Consider the following 13,685-nt stretch of genomic DNA (forward strand, 5'->3'; position numbering starts at 1 on the left):
TATACGTTTGGCATTATATTTTCATTATTATGCTGAGGTTTTGGGATAACTTTATCCACAGTGTTGAGGTCAGCAGTTGTGTAATAATTGTATCGGTAAGGTTCATTCCTCTCTACGGAATTCAGTTTTTCGCTTCTCTTTCGACCTTACAACCTGAAATATTTGAATGATTGTTAAATGTGGTTCGTGAGTCAGTGTAGGATAAGATATCACTCACTTGGATGACGCAATTATATAAGACCCACCCATTTTATTGATATGGCACTACGTATATCTGGATGTGCGCGTTGCTTTAAAAAGAAGGTATTTATAGTTTAAATTGTTTTCTAGTTTATTTTTTCAATTTCACGATAGAAGTATACTGTCCACGTGCCATCAAGCAATTTTCATAAGTTAATACCGCTACTACTACTAGTTGAACAATGTATTCATCGTACAATGACCCAACGCACATCGGTAATTGAATATCGAGGTTTCCAGTAAAGTGTCGTCACTGTAGGATTTACTTTTCAAGCCTCATTGCTTTTTATCTATATTGTACATTTTCGTCTTAGTAACGCGTCCTATTGTTTGTCATCTACCTCATATTCAAAAGGGCTTGTCACTCAAGAAGCAAGGCAGAAGCGTCTTATCATTTCTATCGTCCAGATTTCAAAAGGAATACGCTTCTCTCTCTCTCTCTCTCTCTCTCTCTCTCTCTCTCTCTCTCTCTCTCCGGGCTTCCAGGTTCCCTCCTAGACCTTTAAAGTGCACTTTTCAAGCATAAGAAGGTCAGAGACATTTTTTGCGTACATTATTATTATTGACAAATAAAAAAGGAGAAACCTGTTAAGCTTTAAGAGCTATAGCCAGAGCAGATGGAAATGCCACGTAAATTAAAATATTGCAACCAGCGTGAACCTATAGATAGAAACGGGAGCTAGGAAAAGTAAAGCCAGAAAAATGGCGGTTGCGTTTCGTGTGTTAGAACCGCTGAGACTTTCGTTTTAATAAGTAATCGTTACTAAAGAAGGCATAACATTCCACAGGGAACAGATATGATAGTGGGGCATCTTTTGCCAAGACGAACTTGTTTACTCCACCTTTTTATTCCAATATTATTGTGAAAAAGATATAATGTTTTAAGGTATCTTAGAATATATTTTGTTCCTTTGAATATTCCTTTTATGTGCAAGTGGGTAGGAAGAACGGTTTAATATCCCTTTTAACAGTCGGAGTAACTATATATATATATATATATATATATATATATATATATATATATATATATATATATGTATATATATATAAACTAATATATATAAAATTAATAATATATATATATTTATATAAATATATATATAATAACTAATATATTATAATATAGCTTATATATATTTTTAATTACATAGAGATATATATATAGATAGATAGATATATAGTACAATATAGATATATACTATATATATATCTATATATATAAATCATATATATATATATATATACTACATATTAAAAAAAGAAATATTATATATAATTTATAAAAATAAATAATAATATATATATTTAAAAATATAAATAAAAAAAAATAAAATAAATATATACATATCTAATATATAATATATATAATATATATATATATATATGATATAATAATATATATAAGTGAATGGGGAAAGAAATTAAATTCAGAAGACTGAAGGAAGCGAATGACAAAAAGCTGAAATAAGTCTTTGTTTTATGGGTGTTTGTGTATATGATTGTGTGTGATGAGGGTATTTGTTGTATATTGTGCGTGTGTGTGTGATGAGCAAGGCTCCTGTAACAAAGTTTTGATTAATCCGCCTTCGTGAAAAAGGGCAGGCTGAATGATTTCAGAAACATTGGAGGCAAAGAATCTAATTAAGAGTTTGCATTCACAACAGACATAACGAACCTTGGCAGATTGCCCAGAACCTGTCATGGTTAAAAATTTCTTCATTTTTTCCTCCTCAGGAACCACAACATCCAATATTGCAGACAAGTCCTTGAAGGATACAGCGTCCCCACAAATGGATCGGTTTCATAACATCTTAATGGCTTACCCTGGACCACAGACGTCGTACCCTCAGTAAGGACCACATGTCATGGGCCGAGACAAATTGCACTGAAATCTGATCTGAAGTAGCATAGAGCCCTTTAAATAATGTTACACATACACACACACACACACACACAAAATTACCATTCATCATACCACTGCCCCACCCCCCTTTGAAGGGGGTGGCGTTAGGAGAGAGAAGCCCTCCATTTCTAGGGTGAGGTTGTTAGCCCCATGACCTTTTCCTGACCCCATTATATATTATATATATATATGATATATATATATATATAATATATCATAACATACCTACATAAAGATATATGTATATAGAAACGCACACACACACACACACACACACACACACACACACATATATATATATATATATATATATATATATATATATATATATATATATATATATATATAGTGTATGTATGTATGGTTACAGTATATAAATTCGTTTTCTTGGCATGGTGACTCCAAAAAAATGTAAAACATTAGTTACTGCCTCATTCAATCATTGACCCCTATGTGTGGGAAAATCCCACAACCAAAACCAATAAATGATAATTTATAGGACTTCCGTTGAGAGTTAATGTATGAGCTACATCCACTATCGACGTATACATAAATAAAGATTTTACGAAATTCCATCTATCGAACAAATATAGACAAAGAAATAGCATAGTCATGCTTTCTTCTTTATTTTATTAATTCATTTATTAATTTATTTGTGCCTTTATTTATTTATCTGAGCATATAATGAGATCAGTAATGCTAAAACATAGGGGAGGAATGGAAATAATACATACTATTCATTTTCCTTAAAAACCATTAAATTTTTTATCTCTTATCAAAACTCCTTAATAACATACCATCCTCTAGTGAGGACTTATAGAAACGCTTACCTACAGACATAGATGTAATTCTTAAACTCATTTATTATAAAAAGAGCATAATGCCTAAAACATCATTTCATTTTCGAGTGATTAAAACTGTCCAATATTAATTTGTTTCTTTAGCGCTCATGTTAGCTGTCGTGTTTATAACCGATTTTTAGGTAACATTTGTGAACTGGGATCAAAATAATTTTAGTCTTTGAAGGTATCAAAGTATTTATAAGGGTGGTTAAAACTGCCTATGTAACAAAATAAATCACAGTCACAGGTACATAGTGTCTTCCTGTCTTAAATGTTTTGCTATTCAAGCAAGCTCGAAGAAAAACAGTCGAAATTACATGATCGCGATTGGCAAAATTATGATCTATATTGAAGGCAATAAAAATTTATTATAGCCGGTGCTACAGAAGTTACTCTATGAATAGTTGTTCTTGAAATATATAAAGAGAAATTCTACCTTTCTTAAAAACTCACTTCCTTTTGTACAATGCAGTTTTCATTACTAGTTGACGACTGTCATTGCAAAAAACATAATATAGATATTTACAACTTCGCCTAATTAGGGATTATAAAGCAAATTACAAGCTAAAAAAAATCCAAGTGTATAGTATTGGCAGGTTCATTTTCCATCTGGTCATTTAGTAATGGGTCCTGTTGGGAAACACTTATCACTTCTACACAACGTTTATACAATATTCATCCCCACATCATCAGAACCCTTTCCACTCGGGCCTTTTTGCACGTATAAACCTCTGCAATCTTCGTGCAGTTTTGACAATGGACTTTGCAACACCACACGACACTACATTTACACGGCTCGTGCACTTCGGACACAGTCGTGTCGTAACCTCGCCCGCAGCAGAGAGTTTCACAATTCTCCCCCCTCTCACAGTTCCGCCCCTCTGTTCCGGGACTGTACTCGCTCTTACGGCAGAAGTCTGGCGATCGGTCCACGTAAACGAGGCGGTTCTGGTCCCAGCCTTTAGATAGATTCTTCCTATTCTTCTTCCACGATTTGGCGAGAAATTCCGTCTCTTCGTATTCTTTCAGGTTGATCTGATGTTGATCCACGTCGACCAACTCGGGCTTTTCCCGCCAAGCTTCTGGAACGCCGGGCGGGAAAGTTGGGATTTCTTCCCTGTTATCCCTGGCGTCAACTGCCGTCTTTTCCCTTCGAAGACTGTGCGGCCTTCGCAGGTTTTTCGTTATCTCTCTTCGATGTCTGTTCAAGTCGTTTTTTCGCTTTTTCAGTTTTGGAAGCAGCTAGAAAGAGGAATGAAAGACATTATTTATATTTTCTTTATAGTTTACAAAGGTAATGAATTAGGTGAAATAGCAAAGCTTGGTGGGATGTAAGAATTAGCACCTTGTTAAAACACTATGATTTTTTTTTTTTTTAATCAGTGTCTCTTTTCTGAATGGTGAGCAGGGAAATGTCAAGTTTTAGTTTTTGTATAATTTGACATGTCACCTAACCATGGTTCTTAAGGAACAGAACACAAACACACACTAATTCTGTATACACAGGGCAAAAATGCATTCAGCTTTAATTAGAACCAGATTAGCGGTAACTTAGCACCCTGCATGAGCTACCTGCGCCACGTTGGTCGCTGGAACCAGGTAAGCGGACTCATAAAGGCCCCTGATGACCTCCGCTGTGAGGGTGAAGGAAGGAAGCTGGTACCAGCAGGTCAGCATGGTACACGATCCCGAAACGCCGTGGCACTTGCACGAGCGAGATTTGCCAGATACGACGACCTGTGAAGAGAAGGAAGACGTTTATCACTCGAGAAAGTATCCTCATTCCACATAGGAAAATAACATTAATTTATTAAAATATGATCACCTGATTTTTTAAAGAAGTTTACAACAGTTACAGTGTTGCGTGAACTACTATGAGATTCAGGGCCTCTGTAACACGGTTTTTTGGACTTTGCTCCTTGTCAAAGCATCGGATGTTGCTGAAAGTTGACATATGTATATTTTACAACCACACACAAATTTTGTCAGCATTATCAATAACCTAAACCCGATAGTTTTAATTTTTATAGAGTAAAAATGATCTAGCCGATGCCATGGCCAATGATTACGAGCCAAGAGTCGAAAAACATTCATTACGTAAGCAAAGTAAACACCTTTTGACGAAATGTTACGCCGCCCATCCACTAGACAGAAACCCATTCACCTTGTTCCATCGGCTCTGAAACCCAAAGACTTTATGAATGGCGGAACGATACATAGATGTGGGTGGGGTATCTGTGCTAGCGTAGTAATACTACTGTAGCAGTAGTGCCGCAACAGTATAGCAGTAATATACATGGAATAAACGTTTAGGCCAACTGCTGGGATCCTTGAGGATCATTTAGCACTTCTTACAACTACTCGAGAAATGAGTTTTTATAGCCAGTAGTTAAATTTTCTAATCCAACAATGCCCATGATAGCCTTCAGTGTTATCCTGAATTATAACGAGGCCAAAGTGGGTGGAGCCTCATGAAGTTATCATTCTGACGATAATTATTGGTGAAGGTTTAAAGCCAAAATACGGTACCGGCTATTTTTTTTCAGTAAATAGGTAGATAGCCAATAAATAAAAATTGTATGACATTGGATATAGCAGTTATCAAATCAAGCTTGTCTACTATGTTTTTGAAAATTACCATCTATTCCCTACATCTTGTCAATCTGATTGTGACCTATAAAGTAGACTGTAATTTCTTAGGAAACTTATTTTGGGAGTTAGACTAATAATCGAAGTGTTTTTGTATTTATTAACATATTTTGTTGGTTTGTTCATTATGTCAATTATCAGTGGAGAGGTTCAGAGTTCATAAAGGTGTGCTGCTGTGCTTGTATTTAAATTTGGTTGTCATTGTTGCCAGAGGTATAGCCTTTGTTACGTATAGCCAATCATCCATCGAGAAAGAGGGAAGAAATGTTGTCATAAGTTACGTAACGAGTGCGTTCGAAACCTTTTCTCTGAGTAAGTTGGCCTATCTTCAAAAAAAGTCACTTTTACATTGTAAGTACCAAATTTATACAACCTACGTAATGCAGAATACAGACAAAATTTATGTGTAGATATAATGTGCATTCTGAATAAGCGTTATATTTATGAAATGCATAGATAAAAAGTTATTGCGAAAAAAACGTGTTACAGAGGCCCTGAATCTCATAGTAAGTCATTCCTTGTCAGTGAGCATATAAATATTTACTATTTTGAAAAATAGATATTATTTTAATGGGAACATAGATATTCATAGTAATGAGAACATGAATTTTATTATGATGAGAAAACAACATTAGATATAATGAGAAAATAAATATACTATATTATAAATATATATTATCCGTTTCTTGGAAAATCCATCGTCCCACTGATAACAAAAGTAGTGACTTGAATACTTGGTGGTTAGTCAACTGTGGTAGTCTACACCTTGGTTAAAAATAAATAAATAGATTTAACGCCTCCTGGAGTCAAAGAATATGTTTAACACAGTTATTCTAGCCTTACCTCTATCCCCACTTTTGCATTGTGAGCTTCTATGTGCGACTTGAAGTCTCGACTTTGCTGTTCTTTCGAGGCTGACTTTGCTGGAAGCGTGGGCGGCCTAGATTTCCCGCCCATTCTGCTTTTTGGCTGCCTCTTGTTCTTCCCGCCAATGAAGAACCGGTGGGCGAACCTATTGGAAAAGAAAATACTTTAAGTTCTAATGTTGTAATAATCACTTGTATTTGTGTGTGTATTTGCACTGAAAGAATTTTATTGTTAAATACATCAGTTAACATTAAACATTTATTTCTTCCATGCATATCAAATATGTGGATACTACGAACAGAAGAATATAAGAATTTGGCTGAAGGACAGGCATGGAACAGCCATGGAGAAAGGAATCGTAAATAAGGAAAACTGAGGAAGCGAGGGAAAGTGAGGAACTTCTTAAGGAAGACTGAGGAAACCAGCGAAAGCGAAGAACTCCTTAAGGAAACGAGATTAGTAAAAAAAAAAAAAAAAAAAAAAAAAAAAAAAAAAACACTAAATGAAGTGAGTTATTTTACCTGGAGCCGTATCTAAGATTGTCGCCGCAGCCACCCCACCTCCACACCTTCAGGTTCTCTGTGCGGTCGGCAGAATAGTCGTCGCAGGAGCACCTCGAGAACCGGCCGGCGGAACAGGCGCGAGACACGACGTGCGTCATGGCGGCGGCTGAGATACCCTGCATCAGGGCTGTTTCACGAAATGCTGAAGGGATAAAGAATGGACAATTAACTTCTTCCTCTTTCTTATTAAAAAATTTGGCCGTTTGCCAACCTGAGCTCTCGCCTCATGGCGCTCCAGTAAGGTTTCCTTTACGGTCTGCGCTATGAGCAAGAGCCCGTGCTGGCATAAGGCCAGCTCAATCCAAAACAACAAGTGGGGAAGGTCTGAGAGGGGTTAAGTCTCAGATGCGGACCTCGGGACTCTGTATACACCCAACAGAGACGCAGATTCGGCGTATTTTTTCTCATGAGTATAAGTGTCTTTGAATAAAATATAAAACACCTCTTATATAACAGGCACTTACAGTTACGAGATCTAAGACCGGGCAACTGAAAATCTGCATTAAAAATAATGTTTAATGGACCACTTCTCAAAATGTTGAAATTATATATAGATAATATATATATTATATATATATATATACTATATATATATCATATATATATATACATATATATATATATATATATATATATGACTATATATATATATGGGACTAAAATAAAACTGCATCGGAAGGTAGGACATTCACAAGAGTAGCCGAATCAAATTAAGGGAAAAGTGGTGGAACTTTAGATGGCCCAAACAGTCAAGATGGGAATTAATTTTTGAACAGTCAGCTAAAGTAGGGTAATAATAACAGAATACCTGATAAGATTGTCGTGTGAAATTATACTTGTAATATCATGGATATTGCTACAGAGCAATACTTTGCAGCAGAAGACGATTGAAAGGGATTGAAAAAACCAATCTCTATACGTTTCGAAAGTTGCGTTGAACGAGGGTGCCCCAGAGATGATGAATATGGAATTGGGGAAAATGTTTTAGAACCTATGTGCATAGATATATTTAGAGTCGAGTAAGCCTACACAGAAACGTTGGTTAAAGACCACTCATATTTGTGCTCGCAGTCGATTTTTTTTTTTTTAAATATATTAGACGCTTCCACCAATGGCAGACCGCTTGTCTCAGCAGAAGTAGAGGAATTACAGTTAATGGTTATTGAATATCTGGAATTTTTTTGGAACAGGTCTGTTGGAAATCAGTGCGCATGAATCCGAGTGATTTTTATTTGGGAGGAGTTACTGAAAGAAAGATGTCTGAGATTGATCCAGGATATTACAGAAGCCTCTGGTTGGTGAAAATACTAGAAAGAAAGTGTGATACTTTTAAGATGTACAATGCTAAGGGAAGAATGCTTGAGTGAAACGAGATTAAATGGCGGGATGTAATGCAAAATGAATATTGAAGTGAATGTTTAATTCAACAGAATGCAGAGAAATGAAGAAACTCATCAGGAACCAAAAAGCTGTGTAATAATAATAGTAAAAAAAACTAGAGGCCGTTGGATGTTACTTAAACATCATCGAAACATTGAAATAGTAAGTTATGATAATGTGTTATGTTAATATTTTAACATTCAATTAATCAGCTATGGTTATGCTACAATATCCATATCTTGAACTATGTTGAAATCATGACATTAAGAAAACGACTTATCTTGATTTCCCGTTTTGCCCCTGTCCTGACCTTTCTTCATGATTTTCAACCTGCTGTGCCCCAAGGAACAGTTCCAGCGGTCGTACTTCATCACGTGCTGGCAGTGGATAACGCCAACCCAAGCAGCCTCTGCCATCACACCTGCAAATTCTGCCGACCGACCACAGCTGCGGCTGCCTCTTCCGTGCACTCCCACTCTCTGACACAGCTGTGTAGAAAAGAACCGCTGTTTTGACGTCAGAAGTAGAGGTATTTTGGAATGCCTGACTGACACAGCTGTAGCTATCGCCAAGAATCGCTGTTTTTATATCAGAACTAACGGTATTTTGAAATGCCTGACTGACACAGCTGTGTAGAAAAAACCCATAAGAAATAATGGCACTGTAAAATCACTGGCACAGCTGCGTAGGAACAAAATGGAAATGGTAGTTTTTCCGCCTTTCGTGGTGGCACTCCAACTGGCTATTATCATACCAGTCGTCACAGGTAGAGAGGATTTAAGTGAAGATGCTGCGCTCCACTTTGAGTTTGGTTAATTTAGTATATAAAGGTGGTAGTACGATTGGCGTAAAAATAACCCTTTCAATAATGATTAAAAAAAAATTTCAAATATTCAAGAAGATAACTGCATGACTAAACCTTTTACAAGAAAAAAAAAATCGGAGATGCAGACGTGCTAGAAAGACAATGAAAAATAGGTAAACAAAATTTCAAATTAAAATGAGAAAATACAGAATTGAATTAAGAAATGCGCAAAAGCCGAAAATGACTAAGTGACGAAGTAATTTGACTTAAACTCAGCGAAAGAGATGGATGAGCTAATGAGGACAGAACTCCGGAACGAATCTGTAACATGTTAGCGATTCCAAGAAATAGCTGCCAGAGCGGTTATCATTCTACGGCTTCATGAATTACTTACACCTCAGAGCACCATGCGATATCTTAATTTATTGCACTTAGTTTCATGGGGAGAAAATTTCATATCATATTAGATATACAGTAACGCGGAAAGTGCCTTTTGCAGCCACGTTTCATTTATATTCCAAGCTGAATAATTCAGAATCGATTATAAACATATAGACAAGTGAATAGTATTAATATGATGAAAAGTTACTTGATAAATACCTTACTGAGATCTGTGGTGGTCAAGTTGATAGAAGCCAGGCTCGATGTCAAGAGATCCTGATCTAGTGGTCGCTTACTGGATATCCTGTGGATGAAACCCATAATGTATAGTTAATTAATGGAATTTTATGTATATACCCCTCACATTTTTATTCTCTCTCTCTCTCTCTCTCTCTCTCTCTCTCTCTCTCTCTCTCTCTCTCTCTCTCTCTCTCTCTTAATATATTAATATATTAAGACCAGCTTAATTTCAGCTACGTAGCTCGAAGAAAGTGTGAAATGAGACCCCCTTATACATAAAAACAAAGGGAAACATTAGAATTATAATATGCCAACATTTAATCTACCCTTTTTCAGACGAGTGGTGGAGAATTTCACAGAGGTTGCTATTAAAAAGAATAGAAGGACTTGCGAATGCCAGGTAACAATGGCATGTGAGGTTTATTATGTAGGTTTAGGTCGGTTCCAGAGGATATCAGATATCAATAATTTTTTATGTATTTTTTCTACTGGGACAAGGCAGTTTTGTAACTGTTTTCAGTGCCTGAGCTATTGAATAGTTAACCATTCCTAAACCAATCTCTGATGCATCCCAGTTCGTGATATATTTCGTTTTTTTTTTTTTTATTTTGCTTCCCTTTAGAACAAGTCTGTCCACTGGTCACACCCAGTTCACAAGTAATAAGTGGTATCCCATACAAGTAAGAGCCCGTAGTAGCGCATGACCAGGTTAATCTGACAACAGCGAAGAATTCTTCCGACATCTGATCTATCCTAAAGTTTGTTAGTGATATTCCTTCTACAGTACAGAGCCAGCAAACTTAGGCATGGCTCGTTATACTTGGATAAGTAAGTCCTGACTTGTTTTATAGCCCTCCCATCCCTTTCGCACTTCGTCAAGGTTTCACAGTAAACAATCCCCTTCATTTCGCCCAAAGGTGACCCGTGGCCATGCAGTGTAGGTGTGCCACTTCCCTGTAGGCATTTTACAAAGGTCCCGTTGCTAGGTAACTAACTGGTTCCTAGCCACGTGAAAATATCTAATCCTTCGGGCCAGCCCTAGGAGAGCTGTTAATCAGCTCAGTGGTCTGGTAAAACTAAGATATACTTAACTTAACGATACCATGTAGATATCAACATGTTTGGTTTTTTATAATTCTGACAATATTTGTTGTAGGCAACCAGTGAGTGCTGTAATGCTTAAAAGCGGAAAAAATTATAACTTTCTAATGCTAAGGTTCTTTAATCAGCCTGGAATACGATTTCAGTTTTTTACCTATGATTAATTTCGTCTTACATCGGAGGACGTAAACAATTTGATTCAATATCTAACTTTAAAAACTCCAGTTGTGACTAGAGTTATTAGAAAGGCTCTCTCACTTAGATTAGTTGTTCAAGTCGGAACAGAAAAAACTTTCGTATTGGTACAAAAAAATGATCAGGTAACCGATGAGAACAAAATATCAAGTGGTCAATAAGAAGAAGATACAAAACAATAATACGAATTACACAACAAAAAAGAGCACACACAGCATATTCAGTATATAAGAGAGGAGTTGCGTGCCTAACGGTCTACGCTAGGGACTCAGTGGCGTACTGTAGAGTGAAATTCCAGTACAGTGCGACATAGTACAACACCGATACACAATACTGGAACACTAATTAGAATTTCCTCCGTATTAGTCTCAATGTTTCACGTTAGAGACAGGAAAGTGTATGGGTAATGTGATATATATATATATATATATATATATATATATATATATATATATATATATATATATATATATATATATATATATATATATATATATATATATATATATATATATATATATATATTTATGAAGATAAATGCCCATAAAACACTATTTTAACGTTGCAATCATATATTTCAAGCACTTCTTTCGGTGCTCCTGATCACTGGTAAAACAGACATAGGATGTCTTACAAGAGTATATATACAAAAACATATGTAGGTGTGGCAGTAAGTCTGTTGGCGACCCAGGAAGGGTGGAAATTAAGCTATTCCCTTGTGATTATTAGACCTGAGGTGTTCTGTGGCTTTTTGGATGTTTTCATCGTATGGAATTTTTATTCTATTGTTGAAGTCTATTTGTCTATTGTGAATGGGACCTCTATAGTGTATTGTATTCGCTTTATTTATAGCCTTCTCGATAATGTATGGTGGGTAAAGCAGTTGCATTAGGTGTTGGCGCATCGTGTTGAATTCTTTATCTACGTACCCATTTTAATATATTCTAAGCCCCCTGAGGAATAGGTTGCAACCGACCATGATTTTTACGGATACATCGTGGTAACTTAAGAAATGAATATATGAAACAGCGAAAATGGGTTTCCTGTATACTGTGAACGCATATCTATCTGCTCTCTTATGATTAGTTCGTTTAGGAACGGCAATTTCCCGTCCTTTTCCCATTCTGTTTTCACTTTTATAGTCGGAACTAGCGAATTTAGTTGATTGAAAAATTCATTGAAATCTCCCCAGCTATCATCCCGGTAAGTAAAAATATCATCTCCGTATCTAAGCCAGACTATATTGCGGGGTTTGATAGAGGACAAAATTTCTGTTTCGAAATATACCATGCATAGTTTTGCTAGAAGGAGGGGATAGGGGACTGTCCATACTACAACCAAATTTTTTTTTTTATAAAATTGCCATTGAAAGAGAACACGTTGTTAGTTACACAGAGGTTAATTAGTTTTATTGTTTTGTCAATACCAAGAGGAAAATGTTCTTCATATGGTTGTAACTTCCTCTTTAGAAAGGACAACACGTCGGCTGAGCAATTTGGTGTGATTTGCTGGGATATTTAAACAGTTGAATTTTTGTATAAAATCCCCTGTATGTTTAACGTGGGAGGATTTTCTGCTTTGAATAATTTTGTTTATCAGTACTGCTCCCTCAGTCCAGTTGCTTGCATAACCAGTGCACAGGTGTACTTGAGTCGCCAGCAAAAGATCCGTGTCCTCTTTTAAAACTCCGTAATTACGTTTCAAGGAATAATTATGGATGGGATAAAAGTTGCACCGAAAATGGAGGAGACAGAACACTTGCTTTAATTACAGGAAATTTAAACAGAAGGGAACTTTAACAAGAGAGCAATACTTTGAAGGCGGCAGTTCTCTTCAGTTTAATGCAACGCTTGAAGAGTGATGCTTTAACAATGAGAGGACAGCTTCAAAAGCCAAAGTATTGCGCTAAAAGTAACTGTTTAAAACAGAATAATACCTTAACAGCAAAGTAATTATGTCAGTTAATATTATGCCTTTAAGGTGCCAAATTCATATTTAACATAGCATACACATTTTGTTCGAAGAAAAACAATTTAACGGCATTTCAATATGGAGGGGACATCTCTCTCTCTCTCTCTCTCTCTCTCTCTCTCTCTCTCTCTCTCTCTCTCTCTCCCTCTCTCTCTCTCTCTCTCTCTCTCTCTCTCTCTCTCTCTGCCCACAGGTAAAACTCTACGGTCAGCGAACATAATGATTCTTACTATACCGATGCGAAAGCGATAAGATTACAAAGAAGAAATGTTTCTATAATGCCAAGAAGACTATTCTTTTTTAAGTGAATATGGAGTTACGTTACTCTGTTACCATGCAAGAGAATGTTTCTGTTAAAGGACTCCACGCCAGATCTACTCTTGCTACCATATTACATAATGAAGAACAGAAGTAGTAGATGATAAGGTAATAATGGCGACGTGTGGCTTGGTTTTCTTTTATCCTCGGTTTTATCTTATTGATTTATTGGTGTGCTCTGTAATCTAATATATATATATATATATATATATATATATATATATATATAT

General features: G+C 36.0%; 2 protein-coding genes across 3 annotated transcripts in view; one reads left to right on the forward strand and one right to left on the reverse strand.

The window, feature by feature from the left end:
- Positions 1-13,685, forward strand: part of LOC135224533 (proteasome assembly chaperone 1-like) — a 300,715-nt gene that overhangs the window by 129,702 nt on the left and 157,328 nt on the right. The gene's annotated exons all lie outside the window — the stretch shown is intronic.
- LOC135224523 (protein Wnt-9b-like) overlaps positions 2,607-13,685 on the reverse strand; it is a 162,055-nt gene continuing 150,976 nt past the window's right edge. The window contains exons 2-7 of the mRNA XM_064263596.1: positions 9,850-9,934; positions 8,755-8,932; positions 7,023-7,206; positions 6,478-6,646; positions 4,558-4,722; positions 2,607-4,227 (exon numbers count right to left, since the gene is read on the reverse strand). Of these exons, the coding sequence (XP_064119666.1) occupies positions 3,661-4,227; positions 4,558-4,722; positions 6,478-6,646; positions 7,023-7,206; positions 8,755-8,932; positions 9,850-9,934 (1,348 nt within the window). The 3' untranslated portion in view covers positions 2,607-3,660. The remainder of the gene's footprint in view (positions 4,228-4,557; positions 4,723-6,477; positions 6,647-7,022; positions 7,207-8,754; positions 8,933-9,849; positions 9,935-13,685) is intronic.

The sequence above is a fragment of the Macrobrachium nipponense genome, chromosome 20 (assembly GCF_015104395.2).
Source record: "Macrobrachium nipponense isolate FS-2020 chromosome 20, ASM1510439v2, whole genome shotgun sequence".
Lineage (NCBI taxonomy): Eukaryota > Metazoa > Arthropoda > Malacostraca > Decapoda > Palaemonidae > Macrobrachium > Macrobrachium nipponense.